The 26,022-nt window shown below is 41.3% G+C and overlaps 1 protein-coding gene and 1 long non-coding RNA gene across 3 annotated transcripts in view; both read left to right on the top strand.

The window, feature by feature from the left end:
• The window catches only part of LOC121515927 (segment polarity protein dishevelled homolog DVL-3), a 28,773-nt gene extending 23,036 nt beyond the window's left edge, over positions 1 to 5,737 (top strand). For both annotated transcript variants that reach the window (XM_041796883.1, XM_041796892.1), the window contains 2 exons: positions 1,043 to 1,249; positions 4,185 to 5,737. In XM_041796883.1, the coding sequence (XP_041652817.1) occupies positions 1,043 to 1,249; positions 4,185 to 4,480 (503 nt within the window). In that variant the 3' untranslated portion in view covers positions 4,481 to 5,737. The remainder of the gene's footprint in view (positions 1 to 1,042; positions 1,250 to 4,184) is intronic.
• Positions 5,738 to 9,613: 3,876 nt separating this feature from the next.
• On the top strand, positions 9,614 to 17,911 carry LOC121523736. The gene is made up of 3 exons (XR_005993059.1): positions 9,614 to 9,759; positions 14,667 to 14,872; positions 17,585 to 17,911. It is a non-coding gene; the product is annotated as an uncharacterized LOC121523736 (long non-coding RNA).
• Positions 17,912 to 26,022: the final 8,111 nt, after the last annotated feature.

The following is a 26,022-nucleotide window of genomic DNA, read 5'->3' on the forward strand; positions in this document are numbered from 1 at the left end:
AGACCACCCCATCAGCTGACATGGTCTGCTTTATTTGGATAGTAACCTAGAAACAAGGCATTTTTATGTCAATCAAATCTTTTAAAGTCCATAAAACATTCCCTCTTTTGCCTTTGATGTCAACTTTAAAATCTATGAAACATTCCTTCCTCTGCCTTTGATGATGTCCTCCTTTAAAGTCTATAAAATGTTACTTTCTCTGCCTTTGATGTCCTCCTTTACAGTCCATAAAACATTCCTTCCTCTGCCTTTGATGTCCTCCTTAAAAGTCTATAAAACATTGTTTCCTCTGCCTTTGATGTCCTCCTTTAAAGTCTATAAACATTCCTTCCTCTTCCTTTGATGTAATCCTTTGAAGTCCATTAAATATTCTTTCCTCTGCCTTTGATGTCATCCTTTAAAGTCCATAAAATATTCCTTCCTCTGCCTTTGATGTTATCCTTTAAAGTCCACAAAACATTCCTTCCTCTGCCTTTGATTGTTTTTTTTTTTTTTTAAGGGAAATGATTACCGTGTTCAACAAGGGGGCTCCTGAGTTTAAACACTTTTAGATCCTCACATCTGGAGAGGAGCAGGGGAGAACCTCCTCACCTGTATTCAGATGTTGCCAGTGTTTTTGTGCAGTGTAGACGAAGGAGTTCCTCTGCAGATGTCTAGAAATATGCTGCTAATTATTGATATAGTATGGTGGTTATTGATTTACTATTATAGTTATTGATTTAAGATTAAAGTTACTGATTTAATATTAAAGTTGTTTTAATATTGTAGTTTTTGTTTTAAGATTATTGTTATTGATTTAAAATTTAAGTTATTGATTTAAAGATTATAGTTATTGATTTAAGATTATTGTTATTGTTTTAAGATTATAGTTATTGATTTAAGATTATAGTTATTGTTTTAAGTTTATAGTTACTGATTAAAGATTATGTTTTTGTTTTAAGATTATAGTTATGGATTTAAGATTATAGTTATTGTTTTAAGATTATAGTTATGGATTTAAGATTTAAATATTGTTTTAAGATTATAGTTATTGTTTTCTCAGGTCTCGGGGTGCTGTCTCTGCTGGACCACATTGAAGGAGGAGGATCGGACTGCGACCTACTGGCCCCACCTCCAGGCCCCCAGCAGCCCCTGGCCTTCCCCTACCAGTTCCCCATCCCTCACCCCTACAGCACTCCTCCCCCCAATGCTCAGCTACCTGCCTGGGGAGGAGGAGAAGGAGGGAGTCCACACAGTGAAGGAGAGCAAGGTGCTGACGGTGATCAGGTTCTATAGACACCCAGAAACATCCCATAATAATCAGACAAAATCAGGTTCTAAAACATTCTGTTTTCTGAAAGATGATTAAGCTTATTAAAATTCCATCCTTGGCTTTATTTATTTGTATGTATGTATGTATGTATGTATGTATGTATGTATGTATTTATTTATTTATTTATTTATTTATTTGATTAGGACAGTGCACATCAATCAACATTTTCACAATACACGTCAATGTAAATAAGCTGGAATTAGCACAATAGCTAGATTTCATCCATTGTCCTAAGGCAGGTAAAAGAGCAGAAAACAGATTAAAATAACAGGACATCTCACTGCACAATTCACAGGACAGTACACAGAAAACAGTTTTTTTCTCAAACAAGATGGGCACAACTGGTACACAACAAATAACTGACAGAGAGCTGTCAAAAAAGAAGGAAACACCAAAAACCTCAGCAGTAAGCAGAGGAAGAGGAGACGTACATTAGGAATGATTATATGACTGGTTTGTTTTCAGCCAATGTTTAAGTTTCTTTTTAAATGTTACATAGTTGTCACTGTCTCTGATCTGTGCTGATAATCTGTGCCATGAATGAACGCCACTAAGAGACGCCACCTTCTGTCTAAACTCTGTTCTATGGTCTTTAAAAGTCAGTTTTGAATCAAAAATTACACCAAGATATTTACATTTCTCCACCACATGAAGTCTCTCTCCACTGACAAGAAAACATGGTTGCTGGCCCCCTGCTGGCTGCTGGGAGAAAAACATGCATACAGTCTTTTTAGTTTTAAGGTGTAAACAGAGGTTCTGGAGCCAGTCAGACGCTGGTATCATAGCTGCAGATAGTATAGCTGTGGATTATTGCTTTGTTATGGCATGAGCATGTAATACAGTGTCAACAGCATATAATTGTACTTTTACATCTGAACAAACATTTGGCAGATCATTAACAGACTTTAAAGATGATGTCATTATCATTACCTTATAAATCATTCCATCCTTAGCTTTAAAGATGATGTCATCATTATAACTCAGAGAGAATTCCATCCTTGCCTTTAAAGATGATGTCATCATTATTACCTTTTAAGAAATTCCATCCTCTGCCTTTAAAGATTATGTCATCATCATTACATTATAAAACATTCCATCCTTAGCCTTATAGATGAGGTCATCATTATTACCTTGTATAACATTCCATCCTTGCCTTTAAGGATGATGTCATCATTATTACCTTATAAAACCTTCCATCCTTGCCTTTAAAGATGATGTCATTGTTATAATCTTATAAAACCTTCCATCCTTGCCTTTAAAGATGATGTCATCATAATGATCTTATAAAACATTCCATCCTTGCCTTTTAAGATGATGTCATCATTATAACCTTTTAAATCATTCCATCCTTAGCTTTAAAGATGATGTCATCATTGTAAACTCAGAAAGAATTCCATCCTTGCCTTTAAAGATGATGTCATCATTATTACCTTTTAAGAAATTCCATCCTCTGCCTTTAAAGATGATGTCATCATTATAATCTTATAAAACATTCCATCCTTGCATTTTAAGATGATGTCATCATTATAATCTTATTAAAAAATTCCATCCTTGCCTTTAAAGATGATGTCATCATTATAACCTTTTAAATCATTCCATCCTTAGCTTTAAGGATGATGTCATCATTATAAACTCAGAAAGAATTACAACATTCCATCCTTGTCTTTTGTTTGCAGGCCTTTCCCTCTCACACAAAGCCATGCTGTTGTGACTCTTGCAGTTTTTGGCCTAGAATTGTCAAATCTACCAATCACCAATCCATGATCAATATTTAAAAGCTCAAATACACTCACTTGTGTCGCCATCGTTTCCTAAACTCAATCAAACAGGAAGTGTGTGATGGGACTGAGAACTGGCAGAGAAGTCATCCTGCTGACTACGATAGGAAGGGGAATAGCAGACACCAGAGTGGCCACGGTTACATGATGTTTTTTAATTTGTAATTAATTATTCAGAATTAAATAATTCAGAATTAAAGTATTCTCCTTCACATTTACATGGTCATAGTAATTCCAAATTGTGGTTTACATGGAAAACACGTTTAATTGCCTTTATTCAATTCCACTTAAGGTCTGGGTGTTGGGAAGGGTTCTGACTGGACAGGGGGCAGACGTCACGTATTTACATCTACTGGAAGAAAACAAACTCCGTCCGTTTCCGTCAATCCACTCTTTTTAATATATCCATATCTTCTAAGGTTCTTATTAAATAAATAGTCTCGGCTCGAGTCCAACGCTTGCTTCGGGCGGCCATCCTGGAAGACGTGCCCGCTAGCATGGAATATGTGTGTCATCGCGACAGGACAAGGGAGTGAGCTTGCACAGAACGACTGGAATTAATTTAAAGCGGAATGAACATATATGTGATCGAGGAATTATTCAATTTGGATTTAAGATCAGAATAAACCAGCCACTTACTTCAGATTTAAGTGTAATTCGGAATGGTCATTTTCATTCGGAATTAGGTGTTTAAAAGGTCATTTTTAATCTTTTTAAAGAGGATTTAATTTTTATTCTGAATTAAAGAGGAATTAAAGCTCTCATGTAAACGTAGCCAGTGTGGCGCTGACGGCGTGGATCTGACTGCACAAGTCTAAAGCTTCAAGGTCTGATAGGTCGACAGCACAGACACTTGTTTTACCAACATCTGACCCTGGAGGAATGGTAGATAGAGTATGGTCAGTTATGGTCGCTCAGACAACGGTCAGTTTGACTTCGGACTGCTTTTTCTGTCTCCACTCTCAAAGATCAAAAACTCAGCCACATGAAAATCACACCTGTCAACATTTTCAGCTAGACTGATATATCAATCCTAATCAACTTATTGATTAAGGATCAATGAATACTTCTTTTTTTTTTGTTGTCTTTGACAGGAAGCAGCGGCTCAGACTGCAGTGAAGGGAAGAAAGAGCGAGAACGAGGCAGCCAATCAGAGCCTACCACACAGGAAGTTGGTGTTTCGTCAGACAAACAGCTGACCGAAGGGTCGCCTAGCAACCACAGTGCCCGGCAGCCCCTGGCCTCCTTCTCTGGTCCCCAAGGTAACAAGGACTCCAAAGATCTGGCACCATCACCGGCTCGGGCTCGCCATCGTGACCTTGCCACTGCCCGTCAGTCCTTCTGCCTGGCCATGGGAAACCCCAGTGATTTCTTTGTGGATGTCATGTGACCAGTTTAATGTGTCACTTCCTGTCAGGAGACCATTCCAAATAAAAACTCATTTTTTGCTTTGAAGACGTTTGGAGGCAACCTGTAGCTGACTGCCAACTAACACTGGGAACGTTGGCCGCCATCCTGAGCAGGAATGACAAAGTTTGATCCAAAACTACAAGATTAACATTAAACTTCCTGTTGGTATGATAAAAAGGCATCGATCAAGTAAGAATCACTGTGAGCACCAGCAGAAGACCCACGTTCCTCCTCCTAAAACACAGCAGGGGTTCTACTGGGATGGCAAGCTCCTACATCTGCTCTGGTTCTACTGGGACAGCGAGCTCCTACATCTGTTCTGGTTCTACTGGGAAGGGTGGTCGTACGTCTGTTCTGGTTCTACTGGGACGGCGTGCTCCTACATCTGTTCTGGTTCTACTGGGACGGCGTGGTCGTACGTCTGTTCTGGTTCTACTGGGACGGCGTGGTCGTACATCTGTTCTGGTTCTACTGGGATTGCGTGCTCCTATGTCTGTTCTGATTGACTTCAGAGGGCTTCAGCCATCTTTCTGAGGTGTTGACAGGTAGACTTATCGGGGACATCCTGTTAGCCTGATGTCGTCCTGATCTTTGACTGCCTGCACGTCATCATGAGGTTGGCCCTCACTGAGAGCCATGAAAAGCAGGTGGACAGGTGAGCATAAACATGCTGGTGAAAGTTTTAATGATTGAGGAGTTTCAGACATCAGAGCGGTCCATGACCACAGGACCTCAAACAGAGCTCAGACTCCACATGTTGGCACGTTTAAGGTTTCCAGTGATCAGAAGCTGAACGAACCTCCTGCCTAGTGTCAGATTGACCAATAACATTGACAACGTGAGAGGAAGCCCCTCTGTCCCATCTAGAAGCAGACTGTCTGTGCTGTTTAAGTTTGATTGAAGCTTTGGTACCTACTGATTTTACTGATCTTTGATTGTTAGTATATTGCAATTTCATTGGAATTTTCAGAGTAATAAAAGTTGAAGCTGGCCAGTTTAAACAGCAGCCGTCAGCCAAACAGCAGACTACTCACTGAATACAGCCTCTGCATGACCTCATTAAAAATTCATCAAATATAGAAATGTTCTTTTTTTATAATTATTCTAACGGTGTGTTAATTATAAAACAATGGAATTAGACTGAGCTGTTTCTTTGTGAACCTTATCTCTGTATTGTGATGAAATGACTCTGAAAGCTTTTATTAACTTAAAAATAATAAACATCACCCTGTCTTCAGTTTGTCTTTTATGTTGAAACGCACATTTATGAAACAACTATGTGAGAAATAACACCACATATTTGAGGTATAATCATCTATTTACTGATTTTATTGATTTTTTTATTTAACATTTTTATTTATTTATATATGCTTGTGTTTATTTATTTATTTAGCTGCCGTCTTTCCCTCCAGGTTGATTTCTCCATATGTCAGTTAAAAACCTGTAAATACAGAACCACAGTAAGCCTCCTGGTATCTCTGATTGTTAATAAACCATAAACTGTCCAGTCTGCTGTCTTTGTAAACTTGGTGCACCTGAGATGTCTGCTCCCAGGTGAGAGCTGTGGGTGATCAGCAGGGCTGGGCGGTTATAGGGAGCAGGCTGCTGCTCAGTACAGTGGGGTTGTGTGTGCCAGAGGGTCAACAGTCTGCTCTCTCTTTGAGTTTGGAAAGAAATTTTGTTTTAAGTGCCTTTGCATGTGTGTGGAGAAAATCAGAAATATTGTTGTTTCACCCACCCTTACTCAAGTGACTCTGACCTGTACATAAAACCTTCCATCCTCTCCCTTTTGATGATGACTTCATCCTTTAAAGTGTAAAAAACATTCCATCCTCTGCCTTTGAAGATGATGGCATCCTTTAAAGTAAAAAAAAACATTCCATCCTCTGCCTTTGATAATGATGTCATCGTTTAAAGTATAAAACATTCCATCCTCTGCCGTTGAAAAGATGTAATCCTTTAGATTATAAAAAACATTCCATCCTCTGCATTTGAAGATGATGTCATCCTTTAAACTATAAAAAACATTCCATCCTCTGCATTTGATGATGTCATGGTTTAATGTGTATTAAACATACCATCCTCTGCATTTTAAGATGATGTCATCCTTTAAAGTATAAAAAACATTCCATCGTCTGCCGTTGAAGATGATGTCATCCTTTAAAGTATAAAAAAACATTCCATCCTCTGCCTTCGAAGATGATGTTATCCTTTAAAGTATAAAAAACATTCCATCCTCTGCCTTTGAAGATGATGTTATCCTTTAAAGTGTAAAAAACATTCCATCCTCTGCCTTTGAAGATGTCATCCTTTAAAGTAAAAAAAAACATTCCATCCTCTGCCGTTGAAAAGATGTAATCCTTTAGATTATAAAAAACATTCCATCCTCTGCATTTGAAGATGATGGCATCCTTTTAAGTAAAAAAAACCATTCCATCCTCTGCCTCTGAAGATGATGTCATCCTTTAAACTATAAAAAAAATTCCATCCTCTGCATTTGATGATGTCATCCTTTAAAGTATAAAAAACATTCCATCTTCTGCCTTTGAAGATGATGCCATCCTTTAAAGTATAAAAAACCATTCCATCCTCTGCCTCTGAAGATGATGTCATCCTTTAAACTATAAAAAACATTCCATCCTCTGCATTTGATGATGTCATCCTTTAAAGTATAAAAAAAATTCCATCGTCTGCCTTTGAAGATGATGCCATCCTTTAAAGTATAAAAAACATTCCATCCTCTGCCGTTGAAAAGATGTAATCCTTTAGATTATAAAAAACATTCCATCCTCTGCATTTGAAGATGATGGCATCCTTTTAAGTAAAAAAACCATTCCATCTTCTGCCTCTGAAGATGATGTCATCCTTTAAACTATAAAAAAACATTCCATCCTCTGCATTTGATGATGTTATCCTTTAAAGTATAAAAAAAATTCCATCGTCTGCCTTTGAAGATGATGCCATCCTTTAAAGTATAAAAAACATTCCATCCTCTGCCTTTGAAGATGATGTTATCCTTTAAACTATAAAATAACATTCCATCGTCTGCCTTTGAAGATGACATCATTGTCCTTAAGTCCTAGCGGGACCAAATTTGGTCCTGCTCGCCTTGACCCAAACAAACTTGCTCTGTGCACTCTACTTTTGAACAAAAATAGTCACATTACACAAGGGAACTATAAGGAGGTCGGGTGATGGGGTGGGGGGTCCATGATGCAGCGACCACATATACATGCATGAGTAAAAGTTTGATACCTGTGATTGTTCAAATGGCAGAGATTGTGCCAAATTGTGCCCAGATGGCACAAGAGGGGATTTCGCCTGGATATTTTTTTACTAAAATCTCTTTTATTTTGTCCTGAAAACCCTCTAGTGGCATGAAATTTGAAAGAGATGATGTCAAAATGTGGTGCTTTGGCCTACTGGAGATTTTTGGACTTCAACATTATTCAATCAGCATTATTTTTTATGAGATATATATATGCTAAAATTGGAAAAAAAAAAATAGGCAAAAATGAAATTTTTCATTTGACAACTTGATTCTCTCTAACCTTGCAAAGCAGATGGATATGCCTGTTTCCTTGTTTTATACTGGCGAATCTATCTTGCAAAGCTCCCATCTGAACCGTCTGGGCACGGTTAGAAAGTGACAGGACCAATCAGCGACGAGGGGCAGTACTTTCAGGCAGCAGAGTCATGACGTAAACAAGCAGCAACAAGAGCTGGTGCAGTTATGGAGGTAGAGATTAGCATGGGTGCAGCTAAAATGCCAGTTTTATCAGAACTTAACATTTCTTCGTTAAAAGAAGACAAGAACAGCAGTGAGTTGTTTTCTTTAAAAAACGACAAAAGTTGAGTACTTACATGTCTCTAGTCGCCATGTTTCGCGTTATTCCTCAGTAGCTGCGTACGCGCAGCTTGCTAGTGGCTACGATACGTGCTTTGTTGCTCTGACTGGCCCTTGGAGATGAGATGGACAGAATGTTCATCCAATCACACTCCAAGGATTTTTTCAAAGCCTCTGCCTTTTCTCAAACATGTCCTACTGAAGTTTTCTGAAGTGTTTCACACATCCATCTGGCGTGTCAGGTTAGATTCTCTCTGATCCAGTAACATATATATACACATATATTTCTGAATAAATGTCACAAGTGCCCTCTTAATAATGGTACCTCAATCACTCAAATACACCTTGTAGTTACAGAGTTATACTCATTTAAAGATGGGCTGGAAATTTCAAGCAGTAGCCTAATAAAGGAAGCTTGGGCTTAACAGGTTAAAGTATATAAAACATTCCATCCTCTGCCTTTGAGGATGTCATCCTTTAGCGTAGTTCTTCAGATGGTGAATTAACCACAGCTTTCTTTAAATGATATCAAATAAACTAAAGGAGTATAGACCATGGTTCCACACTCAAGGAGCCTGTGGACTGTTGAGCTCTAACTGAGCCAAAGTGGTCTGGATCCCTCGGAGTCCCCATTACCAACGCTGGTGTCCACAGCTGTCACAGGTAAGTTGGAACATATTTCAATTTTTCTGTAGCACTGATTATGACAGGATAGAGCAGTCCTATTTTTATTTTCATGAGTAGAAATATCTGGTGGTTTTATGTTGATAACATCAATACTGTCCTCTTTTTTAGTATTAAATTGTGTCTAAGGCTGTCTGGGCTGGGCAGATTGAATGTCAGATCATAACCAGATCAAATCAATAACTGGGTAAAAATAAGATCAATTAGTCTCTTTAGTTGATTCAAAATGTGATTCAAAATGTGAGCCTTTCAGATCCGGATCCAGTCAGATTCTGACCTCCTCTCCCTCTCTCTCTCGGCTTCCTCGCTCCTGAGACAGAGGACGAGGAGGCAGGAGGGACCCGTCCCAGTCTGCTCAGCCGCCTTCTCGATCTATGTGAGCGGCCAGAGCAGCGGAGCATTCGCCGGTCCTCCATCAAAGAGAAGCAGACGGACACGGAGATGAGTCCGCAAAATAAAAATGTTTATTAAATTAATATCGGTGTGGGTTCAAATGCGAATTAGTGTGGCGGGAAAGTCAGATGAAGGAGGGTAGTCGGTCTAAATGGGACGCAGCCGGGCCGGACTGCCGTCAGCTGACTGTCTGCTCCATCCGCCGACATCTTACCGCCGAGTGGAGGAGAGCGACGACAGCCCGCAGACCACGGTTCAGTGTCGAGATGGAGACTCGGTGAGACACGGGGCCTGAGGGACAAACTACCCGGGACAAGGAGGCTTCTCAGCGGGCGGTAAGAGACCGTTTGTCCGCCCGTGTTTCTGTCTGTCTCTCCCGCCCTCTGTCTGTCTGTCTGCACTGCAGTTATAGACAGGTTTATGTAGACATTCTTAGCCTGCTGACGACGCCATCTTGGAGAGGTACAGTGGTTCATATTTGACTTTAAGGCAGCAGGAGGAAATCCAGGTTTCTAATTTTCAGAACTCTCTGGAAAATGTTTCCATTTTAAAAGCCGTTGTTTGGTCCCAGACATCAGACATGTTATTATGATCCAGCATTCTTCACTACTCCAAAAAATGTAGACCTCCACATTAAAATAATTTTTGGGATTTCTGTGGTTCTCTGTAGGATCTGAGAGTCCTGAAACTGGGACCCTGGTCCAAGCCTCCATCAGGGGGCGCCAAAGGTTTATTTATTATAGTTTACTTACTTACATCCTTATTAGCTGTTATACCTGTGCTAGCATTAAAAAAACCTTAACAGATAAAACAATATCAATCAAATACCCCAAAAGTAAACAAACAAACGAACAAAGATCTGAGGGGGTGTGTGAGGATTTGTTCATACCAAGATTGTCAAAGTTAGATTTTCATATAAAAACAGGATAAACAGAGTCTACTGTAGACTTTACACAGACGTCTGTGGATCACACTAGAATAATATGTTAGTGCTCAGATTTACAAAAAAAAAAAAAAAAAAATCAAATTAATGTATTTAATTATACACGTATATATATATATATATGTGTGTGTGTGTGTGTGTGTGTGTGTGTTGGGGGGGAGGGTTAACTATTAAGGTAATTGGTAATGAATTATCACAAACATCAAGGAGTAGTCTTGTATAAATGTCAAAACCTCCCAGGAATGTCAGGCATAAAGGTGAGATGTCACAGGAATGTAGATTTCATGGCTTTAAACGTCACTGTAAACAGGGAAAAGGGCTTTCAATCATTGAGCTGTAACTACCCCTCCCCAAGATGGCGCCCTCGTAGACGTATCTCGGCTTCAGCGGTATCTACCCGTTCCAATCTATAAACTGCAGCAGCGTGACGTCACCGTCTGTGCCGCGGTAACTTCAGCAGATGTTGCTAGCATGACGGCTCCGTCTAGGACCGTTTCAAATCCGGATATCTAAGGATGTTTATCCGTTGTTTGGCGCTCTGTGTTAGCGTAGGTGGAGATTAAATGCCCGCTGTAAACCTCCAGACTGTTTCCCTTAGATCGTCTCTAACACACTACAGCTAAATTTACCGGGAATGTCATTATTCACCGATGTTTGTGACGCTAACGGCGTTAAATCAGGATTCAGAGAAGACTGGGCGGTCACTGCAGACCGACTACTACTGTTAATACTGAAATATCAGGATCAATATGTTCAAATAGTCGATTAATCTATAGCCGAAAAAACCGGAAGAACCCACATTTACTGATAGGAGTGCTGTCTGAGCGGTTATTCACTGAATTATGATAAATATGATTATAAAAACAGTAAACTGTTAAATATTTATTATTTTAGATAACATTTGGCAGTAAACACTAAACGCGTCAGATATTTAGTATTTTAGATTAAATATGACAGATAAACACTAAAATGGTGTCAGGTATTTAATATTTAGACTAAATATGACACAAAACACTAAACTAGTCTCAGATTTTAATTATTTTAGAATGAATTTGATAGAAAACAGTAAACCAGTCTTAAATATTTAATATTTTAGATGAAGTATGATAAAAAAAGAACAAACAAACAAAAACAACAACATTAAACTAGTCTTTAAATATTTAAAAATTTGGATTAAATATGATAGAAAAACACTACACTAATTTTAAATATTTAATATGATAGATTAAATATTTTAGAAAAACACTAAAATAGGTTTAATATTTTATATTAAATATAATAGAAAACATTAAAATTGTATTAAATATGTTATATTTTAGATTAAATATGATAGAAAACACTAAACTAATGTCAGATATTTAATATTTTAGACTAAATTTAAACAGAAACCAGGGACACCCAAAATTAAAGTTCCAGTTTCAATAGTAGGCGTGTACTGATATTGGTAGGTAAAGTTTCAAAGTTTCAATATAACTGAAAATACTTTAACCAAACTTTTTAAACTTTTAACCACATATTTATTGCATTTTAACTTATAGCGTTTTAGCATATAGTCTTTTCAGTCAAAATAACCAATCTCATAATTTAAACTATTTAATCAAAACACCCCTAATGTGCAAGCCAGCAAAAATCAACACACCGCCTGTGCACGGTAAGTCAAACCAAACAGTAACCGACCAATCAAACAAACGAAACCGGACACCACCGTGTGTGCCAAGATTCACCGATCGCGCTCTTAAACAATATCATCGCTACCCAGAACACAAACAAACAAGCCAGTTATCTAAAAAGTTCATAACACAAAGCTCAGCGCTGCTCACGCCTGAGCCGGCACGTCATAGATCATCCATCATTACACAAAGCAGTTTAAAGTCCAGCACTCTTACCGGCTGCCTCTTCGGTTTTTCGCACACATTCCTGCACGTCTCCATCTGATGATCGCTGATCAGCTGCCGGGTGTCATGTCTCTGCTGCTTACCTGCAGCGTTATCTCCTCCACCGGAGGCTGTCCCTCTATTGTAGAATCCCAGGTGCCCTTGCACCCAGGAACAACCTTTCCCCTTCCGGTTTAACTAACCCATTTATTTTCTCTGTCTTTTAATGTCCCTCAAACACAAATTATAAAAGTAAAGGAAACTTTAGCTTTAACTTTTAGCCAATTAGTTTTACTTATTTATTTTACCTTTAAGGGTGTTTATCAATTCTCTATTTAGCTATTTCTTTGTTCTTTACATTTTTAAATTAAATCAAAGTATTGATTAATGATCTGAATTATTTCTTCCATTAACTTAAAAATATATGACCAAAAATCTGTGGTTTGACTTGATAACTATTATCAAAGAAACATCTTTTTTATTCATTTGTGTAGTAGGGAGTCCTCTTATGAATAGAAATCCCTTTACTTAAAAACAATTGTGTTAATTATGGCAAAAAAAGGTGGATAAGATGGTGAAATTGGATTTTAAAAGTAGCAGAAATGGGGTAGAAGTGTACAAAAATTTTAAAAAGTGGCAAAAACCCATCCTTCTCTACTGCTCTCCCTGCTACTTCAACATGCTCTCCATCACAGAAATAGACTCACTAAGGTCACACATATAGCATCCAAAATCATCAATCTGCCCACCACGGACCTCTCCCACCTCAACCATAAAGCTGTGACACGCATGGCCCCGGACAGTCAGCAGGGACTCAGACCATCCTCTCCACACTCACTTTTCTCTACTGCCCTCTGGCCGGAGGTACAGGACTCTGAGGTGGAAACAGGCTCGCTTCAGTAAAAGCTTTGTCCCTTCTGCGATTGCTGCTCTCAACCAGCTGTAATCTGTACCCACCCGTCTCTCACCAGCATGTGTGTTGTCCTATTGTCCCGTGACCAGTTGTCTATAATGTGTGCATTTTATGTACCTGACAGTGCCTGTGAGAACAAATATCCCTTTGGGGACAACAAAGGTCTATCAATCCATCTAAAAAAAAAAATTACCCAAAAATGGCTTAAAGTGCCAAAAACAGGCATATAAAGTGGTAAAAGGGGATAAAAACGTGGCTGAAATAGCTTTAAAGTGGGGGAAAAATACATGGAAATTTGTTGAAATAGGATGAAAAAATGGATATAAACTGGCAAAAATGTTAGCTGAGGCAGAAATAGGCTGACATGGGTTAGACTGGAAAAAACAGGATTATCAAAAAGTGACATGTAGTTAAAATGGGCATAAAAAAGTGATAAGTAGGGGCTAATAATGGAAATAATGGGTCAACAGATCCAACAACAGGCAGAAAGTGGTTAGATTTGGTTTAGTAGTGGCAAAAAAAGGCAGAAAAAAAGCGGTGAAAAATAGACAAAATTATTCTGAAATTGGCGAGGGAAAGTGATGAAAACAGGTCAAAATTTGGCAAAATTGGTGTAAGGCAACAACAGTGTAATTTAAAAAATATTTGAAGTTTTTTCAAGGCATCTGGAGACCCACTGTCAGTGTTTCATGACCCCCAATGAGGTCCCTATCCCAACGTTAAAAACCACTGCACTAGACTACCTGGAGCTAGAAAACAGGATTTTCACTGCGGGGATCCATTTAACTGTGGATCAGCTGTGACATCATTCAACTTAAGGTTTCTACACACACACTTTCATTTATCAGCTGATTTTATGTGTTTTTTAAAATATTTTCTATAACCCCTTTTTTAATATGTGTCTTTGCTGTGCTATAAATATTATTAGAATAGTTTATTTATTTCCCCTTTTCTGTTCATCTGTCTCTTTTTGGAGCTGGTAGGGGACTGTGGGATGTTCAAACTTTACCTTTGTGAGGAAAATATCTTTGTTTTGTAATTATGAAAAGCTATAAATAAAGGTGTGTAAAAAAAAACGATGGCGTTAACCCTTTAAAGGCCAGGATGTTTACACAACTCCAAGTGTTTAAAGTAGAACACAAAAACTGAAATAAAACACACACTCCTGTCATTACTGCATGGTCATAGAAAACAGTACAAGTGTAAACTCATGCTTTAGCCCCACCTGGTAGACAGATATAAAAATATAAACACTGAAAGCTGGTCGTTTAAAATTAAATCTGAACATAGAGGAAAGAATCAGTGAATGTTCAGATGAATGTGAGGTCTAAAATGTCATTCTCAGTGGTTTTCAATGGGATGTTTTTTGTCCTCAGGAACAGATGCGTGTGTTTTTGTGCAGCTTAGCCGTTTTATGCTAATTTAAAGAACTGAGACCTAAAACTAACATCCTCTGGCTAACCTGAGCTTAAAATCAACACAGCCAAAATGAAGATGTCTTTGTCTCTGCAGGACGAATACCAGGGACGCCTTGTGTGTTGACGTCTTCCACACCTGGCAGCAGGTCCAGTCACTGGTCGCCAACGTCACAGAGCACAATGCTGATGCCACCGTGCTGTTGGACTTCCTCTACAGGATATGTGACATCATGACCGCCTACTGTGGCTAGGAGAACGCCAAGAACAACTATATCCTCATCCATGAGCCACTGGACGCCGGTAAACACACACTCAGGCTTTATCTACAGGAAGAACCCTTCAGAATAAAAGCACATTGATATTTATCAGGATATCATATCTGTCTGAGTTTTAACAGGAAGCACCTTTCATAATAAAAGCAGATTGATGTGTATCAGTTTATCATATCTGTCTGAGTTCTAACAGGAAGTACCTTTCATAATAAAAGCAGATTGATGTGTATCCATTTATCATATCTGTCTGAGCTCTAACAGGAAGTACCTTTCAGAATAAAGCAGATTGATGTTTATCTGTTTATCATATCTGTCTGCTCTCTAACAGGAAGTACCTTTCAGAATAAAAGCAGACTGATGTTTACAGGAAATGCTGTCTCCTCCTGAAGCCGCCTCTCTGTGGTTTTTTTAGGTTTTGATTTTTGTGAGATGGATGAGAAAATCAAAACCTAAAGAAAATACAGGGCCGACGGGAATCACGGAGCTGAACCACCGTTTATCTGTGTTTGTTCTAACAATAAGGGGTTCATTTATACATCACATTAACGGCCATGTTGGTCGTGGGCATACCAGCTGTCTGTGTGTCCACCTCTGCATTAACAATCAGAGATGACCAATCAGAACTCTCCGTCCCTCCTCTGACTCTAACAACAGCCCGCCCATCCTCTCTGCTGCTCTCTGACCGTGGACTGGCCTCCTTACAGGCTGATAAAAATGGATGAGAGCCAGTTAGCCACTGGCTTAGGGGCTAGTTGTGCCTCTTTAACAGCTTTTCTCTCGTATGTTACCATAAACACTCTCTGAGAGGACACGCTGGTACACTATACTTACACATTAAATATTAAAGGATGACATCATAATCAAAGGTAGGGAATAGAATGTTTTCTAGATATTAAAGGATGACATCATCATCAAAGGCAGGGAATAAAATGTTTTGTAGAGATAAAAGAATGACATCATCATCAAAGGAAGGGAATAGAAAGTTTTCTAGACATTAAAGGATGACATCATCCTCAAAGGAGGGGAATAGAATGTTTTCTAAACATGAAAGGATGACATCATCATCAAAGGCAGGAAAAAATGTTTTGTAGAGATTAAAGAATTACATCATCAAAGGAAGGGAATAGAATGTTTTGTAGACATTAAAGGATAACATCATCAAAGGAAGGGATTAGAATGTTTTCTAGACAATAAAGGATGACATCATCATCAAAGAAAGGGAATAGAATGTTTTCTAGACATTAAAAGATGACATCATCATCAAAGGTAGGGAACCTATTGACATCAGACCACACCTATGGATATCAGACCTGCCCTATCGATATCAGACCACAGCTATGGATATCAGACCCGATCCATCAATATCAGACCACACCTATGGATATCAGAATTGACCTCTAGATACCAAACCACAACTATGGATATCAGATGTAACATATCGATGTCAGACCACACCTATGAAAAACAGATGTGACCAATTGATACCAGACCATACCCATGATATCAGACTTGACCTACCAATATCCGACCACAGCTATGGATATTAGACCTGACCTATTGATATCAGACCACAACTATGGATATCAGACCTGACCTATTGATACCTGACCACACCTATTGATATCAGACTTGACCTACCGATATCAGAACACACATGTGGATATAAGACTTGACCTACCGATATCAGACCTGACATATCGACAAAAGACCACACCCATGGATATCAGACTTAAGCTACCGATATCAGACCACACCTATGGATATCAGACCACACTTATCAATATCAGACCACACATTTGGATATCAGACTTGACCTACCAATATCAGACCACACCTATCGATATCAGACCACACTTATCAATATCAGACCACACATTTGGATATCAGACTTTACCTACCAATATCAGTACACGCCTATCTATATCATACTTGACCTACTGATATCAGACCACACTTATGGATATCAGACTTGACCTACTGATATCAGACCACACATTTGGATATCAGACTTGACCTACCAATATCAGACCACACATCAATATCAGACCACACATTTGGATATCAGACTTTACCTACCAATATCAGAACACACCTATGGATATCAGACTTGACTTACTGATATCAGACCACACCTATGGATTTCAGACCACACCTATGTATATCAGACTTGACCTACCAATATCAGACAACACCTATGGATATCAGACTTGACTTACTGATATCAGACCACACCTATGGATTTCAGACCACACCTATGTATATCAGACTTGACCTACCAATATCAGACCACATCTATTGATATCAGACTTGACCTACCGATACCAGACAACACCTAGTGATTTCAGACCATACTTATTGAAATCAGACCTGACCTATGTTTATCAGACCTGACTTATCGATATCAGACTGCACCTATGGATATCAGGCTTGACCTATCAATATCAGACCACACCTATGGATATCAGACCACACTTATTGATATCAGACTCATGGTTCTTATGTGATGTATTGTGATTAATCAGACTGACCAGATCCATATCAGACTGTCAACAGTCCCCAATGCGGTCCATCAGTGTTTCTAAAGTCCCTGCTCTAACTACCAGATCAGTATCAAATCCTGTACTCATTACGGCCCCTGCAGGCTGTCAGAGCGGCCACGATGAGTTCTGTCCTGATGGTTCTCTGGTTACTGTCAGGTTTAAAAGGCTTCATCTTCATCTTCTTCTTCCCCTCGTCTCAGGTGTCGTCTGCTCTGTCTGTCTATCTGAAGGTATCTGAGCCTAAGTGGACCTACAGCGACCACGACCCAATCAGATGGGTCTGCTACATTGGACAGAGCAGCCCCGATGCCCTGACATCATCAACTAGTGACAAACAGCTCCTACATTTCCCATGATGCACTGTGGATGGAGTCTGGAGTGTTTGTGGACTTATGACATAACCGTGATGTCATCAGCTCCTGGTCTTAGTGAAAGGAATTCTCTCAGTTTGTATTATTCATGAATATCAGTGTGTTTGTGAAGCTGTGATGTTGAATCTTCCTTTGTAATTAAACTTCTCAGACTGATTCTGATTGGCTGGTTTATCTCTGATCCTCCGTTAACCCTTTGGGGAGGTTGAGCACATTTTACACTCAGTTTTCTGTTTTTGGATAATTCTGCCTGTGTTCATGTTCATGGCATGAGTTTTGGTAAGATTGTGTAATTTAACATTGTGTAAAAGAGCCAAAATGCTTAATTAAAACCCATTCACACTGACATTTTAAATCTCAGCTCTGTTAAAGCTTCATGCATGTTATACTATATGGGTGTCAGTGTGGGCTTTAGCCTTGGACTGATCATTTTCACTGCTCTCCACCAGATGGCGCCGTTTTCACCATATTTTGTATATGGAGTGAAAAAAAAACTAATGATGCATAAAAATAAATGTTGCTGCTAATTACTGACAGATACCAGGCTGTAATAAGAGGCTGAAAATGATTATTTTTTCTGTTTGTTTGTTTGTTTGTTTTTAATCATGTAAAATCATGGTGGCATCCAGCGGGTTAAAATCTTAAAAAATGAATGAATGTAAATGAATGAATGAATGAAAATGAATGAATGAATGAATAAATTTTAAAAAAAACCTGTTTTAAAAAAATATTTGAATTCAATTATCAATCAGTGATTTTTATTTTTATTGTTTTTCAGTCAGATCAATGAAAAGATCAAAGAACAGAACACTGGGGATGGAACTTTTTTTCCTGTATGTGTGAGTTCAGGTGTTTAAAAAAGAATGTTACATCACCAGGTTTCTGTTCTTTGATCTTCTTTTTACAGATGAAAACAAACATTTTTATTAATTAATGAAGAGAAGTTTGATTTTTCCTAAAGGGCCCAGAGCTCCAGATTTAGTTTCATCCTTTTTCATGTTGGATTTCACTTTTTCACTGAACATCTCTGCTCATGGCTCAGAGGGATTCTGCCCAGGTGCATTATTGGAGATGTAGTACCCAGTGACCTGAGGACAGGATGTCTCTGTCTTCTTCCGTGGCGTTAAAGTAAACATGACTATTTGATTAAGCTTGAGCTGTGAATTGACCAATCACAGATAAGCTGGGACTCATGGCCCTGATCTCCAGGACTGTGTGGCTGCTGATGGTTTCCATGCTGACCAGTAAAAAGAGTCAGCTGGTTTCCAGTGCTCTGTGGGAACCACTGTGACAGACAGATGAATGGACAGAGGTGTCATTAAATCCTCGTCCTTCTAGTCCTGCTGAAAGTCTGTCTCCTCCGCCTCTCTGACCCCCCCCCCGGCCCCCAGGAGGCCCAGGGGGCCCCAGGGCCCTGTTCAGAAACACTGATGCATGATGGGAAACTCGTGCAGGGTGTAGGTTGTAGCTCAGAGAGGACAGGTCAGGGTCAGAAAGGAGAAGCAGCAGAGGATAAATGCATATCTCTACAAACTGGTTAAAGTGGTTTAAAATCTCACAGATGTGTGACAGAGTCAGAGTGAAAGGTTCTCTCTCCTCCAGCAGGGGGCAGTGTTCTCTGTGGCTGCTGATGGTTGACTGTCAGTGTGGCCAAGCTCAAAGAAGACCGTTCTTCATCACTAACCCTCCTGACAATGATAAAGATCTAACTCAGCTGAAATAAAGGTCACAGTCCCAGCGCCACGCTCTGGGCAGACTCCAACAGGAACCAAGTTTGTCAAGCAGGAAGTAGTTTACCAAAAACTGAGGAACCAGAGCCTAGACCAGACAGGATCCTACAGACGGCCTTTTTGAATAAATGCTCCTGAGTTTATCAGGGGCCATTCTCTGGGTTTATCAGGGGCCCATTCTCTGGGTTTATCAGGGGTCTATTCTCTGGGTTTATCAGGGGTCTATTCTCTGGGTTTATCAGGGGTCTATTCTCTGGGTTTATCAGGGGTCTATTCTCTGGGTTTATCAGGGGCCCATTCTCTGGGTTTATCAGGGGTCTATTCTCTGGGTTTATCAGGGGTCCATTCTCTGGGTTTATCAGGGGCCCATTCTCTGGGTTTATCAGGGGCCCATTCTCTTGGTTTATCAGGGGTCCATTATCTGGGTTTATCAGGGGTCCATTATCTGGGTTTATCAGGGGTCCATTCTCTGGGTTTATCAGGGTCCATTCTCTGGGTTTATCAGGGTCCATTCTCTGGGTTTATCAGGGGTCCATTCTCTGGGTTTATCAGGGGTCCATTCTCTGGGTTTATCAGGGTCCATTCTCTGGGTTTATCAGGGGTCCATTCTCTGGGTTTATCAGGGGTCCATTCTCTGGGTTTATCAGGGGTCCATTCTCTGGGTTTATCAGGGGTCTATTCTCTGGGTTTATCAGGGGTCCATTCTCTGGGTTTATCAGGGGTCCATTCTCTGGGTTTATCAGGGGTCCATTCTCTGGGTTTATCAGGAGTCTATTCTCTGGGTTTATCAGGGGTCTATTCTCTGGGTTTATCAGGGGTCCATTCTCTGGGTTTATCAGGGGTCCATTCTCTGGGTTTATCAGGGGTCCATTCTCTGGGTTTATCAGGGGTCCATTCTCTGGGTTTATCAGGAGTCTATTCTCTGGGTTTATCAGGGGTCTATTCTCTGGGTTTATCAGGGGTCTATTCTCTGGGTTTATCAGGGGCCCATTCTCTGGGTTTATCAGGGGTCTATTCTCTGGGTTTATCAGGGGTCCATTCTCTGGGTTTATCAGGGGCCCATTCTCCGGGTTTATCAGGGGCCCATTCTCTTGGTTTATCAGGGGTCCATTATCTGGGTTTATCAGGGGTCCATTCTCTGGGTTTATCAGGGGTCCATTATCTGGGTTTATCAGGGGTCCATTATCTGGGTTTATCAGGGGTCCATTCTCTGGGTTTATCAGGGGTCCATTCTCTGGGTTTATCAGGGTCCATTCTCTGGGTTTATCAGGGTCCATTCTCTGGGTTTATCAGGGTCTATTCTCTGGGTTTATCAGGGTCCATTCTCTGGGTTTATCAGGGGTCTATTCTCTGGGTTTATCAGGGGTCCATTCTCTGGGTTTATCAGGGGTCCATTCTCTGGGTTTATCAGGGGTCCATTCTCTGGGTTTATCAGGGGTCCATTCTCTGGCTTTATCAGGGGTCCATTCTCTGGGTTTATCAGGGGTCCATTCTCTGGGTTTATCAGGGATCCATTCTCTGGGTTTATCAGGGGTCCATTCTCTGGGTTTATCAGGGGTCCATTCTCTGGGTTTATCAGGGGTCCATTCTCTGGGTTTATCTGGAGTCCATTCTCTGGGTTTATTAGGGGTCTATTCTCTGGGTTTATCAGGGGTCTATTCTCTGGGTTTATCAGGGGTCCATTATCTGGGTTTATCAGGGGTCCATTCTCTGGGTTTATCAGGGGTCCATTATCTGGGTTTATCAGGGGTCCATTCTCTGGGTTTATCAGGGGTCCATTATCTGGGTTTATCAGGGGTCCATTCTCTGGGTTTATCAGGGGTCCATTCTCTGGGTTTATCAGGGGTCCATTCTCTGGGTTTATCAGGGGTCCATTCTCTGGGTTTATCAGGAGTCTATTCTCTGGGTTTATCAGGGGTCCATTCTCTGGGTTTATCAGGAGTCTATTCTCTGGGTTTATCAGGGGTCCATTCTCTGGGTTTATCAGGGGTCCATTCTCTGGCTTTATCAGGGGTCCATTCTCTGGGTTTATCAGGAGTCTATTCTCTGGGTTTATCAGGGGTCTATTCTCTGGGTTTATCAGGGGTCCATTCTCTGGCTTTGTCAGGGATCCATTCTCTGGGTTTATCAGGGGTCCATTCTCTGGGTTTATCAGGAGTCTATTCTCTGGGTTTATCAGGGGTCTATTCTCTGGGTTTATCAGGGGTCCATTCTCTGGGTTTATCAGGGGTCCATTCTCTGGGTTTATCAGGGTCCATTCTTTGGGTTTATCAGGGTCCATTCTCTGGGTTTATCAGGGTCCATTCTCTGGGTTTATCAGGGTCCATTCTCTGGGTTTATCAGGGTCCATTCTCTGGGTTTATCAGGGGTCCATTCTCTGGGTTTATCAGGGGTCCATTCTCTGGGTTTATCAGGGGCCCATTCTCTGGGTTTATCAGGGGCCCATTCTCTTGGTTTATCAGGGGTCCATTATCTGGGTTTATCAGGGGTCCATTATCTGGGTTTATCAGGGGTCCATTCTCTGGGTTTATCAGGGGTCCATTATCTGGGTTTATCAGGGGTCCATTCTCTGGGTTTATCAGGGGTCCATTATCTGGGTTTATCAGGGGTCCATTCTCTGGGTTTATCAGGGGTCCATTCTCTGGGTTTATCAGGGGTCCATTCTCTGGGTTTATCAGGAGTCTATTCTCTGGGTTTATCAGGGGTCCATTCTCTGGGTTTATCAGGGGTCCATTCTCTGGGTTTATCAGGGGTCCATTCTCTGGGTTTATCAGGGGTCCATTCTCTGGGTTTATCAGGGGTCCATTCTCTGGGTTTATCAGGGTCCATTCTCTGAGTTTATCAGGGGTCCATTCTCTGGGTTTATCAGGGTCCATTCTCTGGGTTTATCAGGGTCCATTCTCTGGGTTTATCAGGGTCCATTCTCTGGGTTTATCAGGGTCCATTCTCTGGGTTTATCAGGGGTCCATTCTCTGGGTTTATCAGGGTCCATTCTCTGGGTTTATCAGGGGTCCATTCTCTGGGTTTATCAGGGGTCCATTCTCTGGGTTTATCAGGGGTCCATTCTCTGGGTTTATCAGGGGTCCATTCTCTGGGTTTATCAGGGGTCCATTCTCTGGGTTTATCAGGGGTCCATTCTCTGGGTTTATCAGGGGTCCATTCTCTGGGTTTATCAGGGGTCCATTCTCTGGCTTTATCAGGGGTCCATTCTCTGGGTTTATCAGTGGCCCATTTTCTGAGTTTAAAATTAACCGATCCTCTTTTTCCCTTATTTTCTCAGAGTGGCCCTGACAGGCCAACTGACAGCCCAGGTTCTGGGCCAGGCTGATGATTGGTAGGCAGTGGTTATGGTGCTGATCTTTGTTCAGAGTCGTTGTTTTTAGGTTTGAAGCTTGTCTGCAGGCAGAGGACAGGTTTTTAACATCTGAAGATCAGTCTTTACCCCAAGGGCTAGTCTTCTTTTGGACAGAGGACCTGCTGTCATCATGAGCCTTTGGGACCATGAAACACGAAGTAGAACTGGGCTAGAATCAGGGCAGAGCTCTAATCCTTAGAGTACCCAAGAGGCTCTGCTCCTTAGTGGCCCCTGCTGCCCTCCTTACCCATGAGTCTTTGCTCCTCAGTGGCCCTGGCAGCTGTCCTTACCCATGAGGCTTTGCTCCTCAGTGGCCCTGGTCTCCCTCCTTACCCATGAGTCTTTGCTCCTCAGTGGCCCTGGCCGCTGTCCTAAGCCATGAGTCTTTGCTCCTCAGTGGCCCTGGCCGCTGTCCTTACCCATGAGTCTTTGCTGCTCCCACTCACAGTGGAACCTGCTGAAATCAGCGTTTTGGCCGTTTTGGCGTGTACTTTGACTTTGAGTCGTTTGACTTGGAGGGCGCCGTCACTGACACACTGATAAAGGATCAGACCGCCTGTGTCTGATCACATCAATCAACGGAGTTCAGGCGAGTCCCGCTCAGGTTTCTGTCCAGGTATCGATCCCTCCGTCGCAGTGAAGTCAGAGCGGTGTTGCAGTGCATGATGGGAGTGAGCCAGGCTACTGGGCTGCCAACATTCAAAGCTCACAATGCAGCTTTAATGAGCGCTGAGGCTGCTTAGCATGCAGCCTCAGAAAGATGCTCTGCAGGCAGTTTGTCCCCACGAAGGTGACCGACTGTGAGCCGCTGATAAAGCCAACAATACTGCCATAATGAGCGTGTATGTGTGTGTGTGTGTGTGTTTGTGTGTGTGTGGGTGTGTGTGTGTGTTTGGGGGGGGGGGTTCACCATGATGCCTTCTATTTAAAGGACCAGTGTATTACTGATGATCTCCAGCTGCTTTTTCCTCCTCCAGATGTTTCTAACAGACATTCTCCACTCCCAAACAGTGAAGGATTCTGAGTAATTGTTCTCATTGAGTCTCATTCAAAACATTTAAAGGAGCCAAAGAACCGCCTCCACATCAGAACAGGAATCTGTTGTTTCCTCTAATAAATAAAGAAACAAAAACCTCTGCTGTCACACTCATCTTCCTCTGCTGTCACACTCATCATCCTCTGCTGTCACACTCATCATCCTCTCTTCTCACAGACATCATCCTCTGCTGTCACACTCATCATCCTCTACCGTCACGCTCATCATTCTCTACTGTCACACTCATCATCCTCTAATGTCACACTCATCACCTTCTACTGTCACACTCATCATCCTCTACTGTCACACTCATCATCCTCTGCTGTCACACTCATCATCCTCTACCATCACGCTCATCATTCTCTACTGTCACACTCATCATCCTCTGCTGTCACACTCATCATCCTCTACCATCACGCTCATCATTCTCTACTGTCACACTCATCATCCTCTGCTGTCACACTCATCTTCCTCTGCTGTCACACTCATCATCCTCTGCTGTCACACTCATCATCCTCTCTTCTCACAGACATCATCCTCTGCTGTCACACTCATCATCCTCTACCGTCACGCTCATCATTCTCTACTGTCACACTCATCATCCTCTAATGTCACACTCATCACCTTCTACTGTCACACTCATCATCCTCTACTGTCACACTCATCATCCTCTACTGTCACACTCATCATCCTCTGCTGTCACACTCATCATCCTCTACCATCACGCTCATCATTCTCTACCGTCACACTCATCATCCTCTGCTGTCACACTCATCATTCTCTGCTGTCACACTCATCATCCTCTGCTGTCACACTCATCATCCTCTGCTGTCACACTCATCATTCTCTACTGTCACACTCATCATCCTCTGCTGTCACACTCATCACCCTCTGCTGTCACACTCATCACCCTCTACTGTCACACTCATCACCCTCTACTGTCACACTCATCATCCTCTGCTGTCACACTCATCATCCTCTACTGTTACACTCATCCTCTGCTGAGACTGGCAGAGATTTTGTTGTTCAGGCTGAATGATGAAATGGAGACAGATGAGGAAGAAGAAGAGGAAAGAGGAGGATGAGGAGAGGAAGGAAAGAGGACATTAGAGTTTAAACAGGGAGAAGAAGACGGAGATAAAAGTCTGTTGTCACAGCTGTACTGCTGCTGGAGAAACAATTTGGGGTGGCCCTACCTGTGGCCCCTGACCCTGAGGGGCCCCAGAGGCATCAACAGGAAGCAGTGTGTTGTTTAAAGAATAACAACGGTGGCCCTGAAGCCCAAAAACATTTAGCAGGATTTAAGAACAGTTCATGAAAAGTAATATTTAGTCAAAATGCAAAAGTATGTCAGGTATTTCAAACATTAATGATAATATGTACAAACACAAACGATTGCCAGAAATCAATTTCAAAAACCAATAAATCATAAATATGGCAAAGGTGGGAATGTCTAGTTTAGTCTAGGTAAAAAAGGATTCTGGGATACAATCAGGAGGTGCTCCATCTGCTGCTTGTCCAGTCATCTCAGATATATCAGCTCCTCTCTGATGGTCTGAGATTTAGACGCTGTGGTTTCATGGACAGTTCAGAGATCTGACAGCGGTCGAACTATCACGTTCAGACTCTGTGGATCAAAACAACTGGATGTTTAATTTTCCAGGTGGGTCCTGGGGGACCAGGAGGATTCCCTAAACCTGGACTCTCAGAGTCAAACCTGGTTCTGAATCCAGATAAAAAGAAAGTCAGGATGTTTTAAGACTCAGATGGATCCTCTGAAGCGTACGTCTACCTCCACGCATGTGGGTGACTGAGTCTGGTCCTCTAAATACCCGCATCATTGACCAGTGATTCTCCCGATACTAAACTACTGTAAAGAAGTTCTGATTTCAGGAACCAATCCGTGCTTAGACCATTAAGCCCGGTCTACCAGGGAGACCTTTAGACCCGGTCTACCAGGGAGACCTTTAGACTCGGTCTAACAGGGAGACCTTAAGCCCCTGTCTAACAAGGGAGACCTTTAGAGCCGGTCTACCAGGAAGACCTTAGACCCAGTCTACCAGGGATACCTGAGGTTTAGAACAGACCTAAAGTCCTGAACTCATTAGTGTCTTCATGTCAGCTGAAACACTGACAAACCCTTCTT

The sequence above is a fragment of the Cheilinus undulatus genome, linkage group 2 (assembly GCF_018320785.1).
Source record: "Cheilinus undulatus linkage group 2, ASM1832078v1, whole genome shotgun sequence".
In the NCBI taxonomy this organism is placed as follows: domain Eukaryota; kingdom Metazoa; phylum Chordata; class Actinopteri; order Labriformes; family Labridae; genus Cheilinus; species Cheilinus undulatus.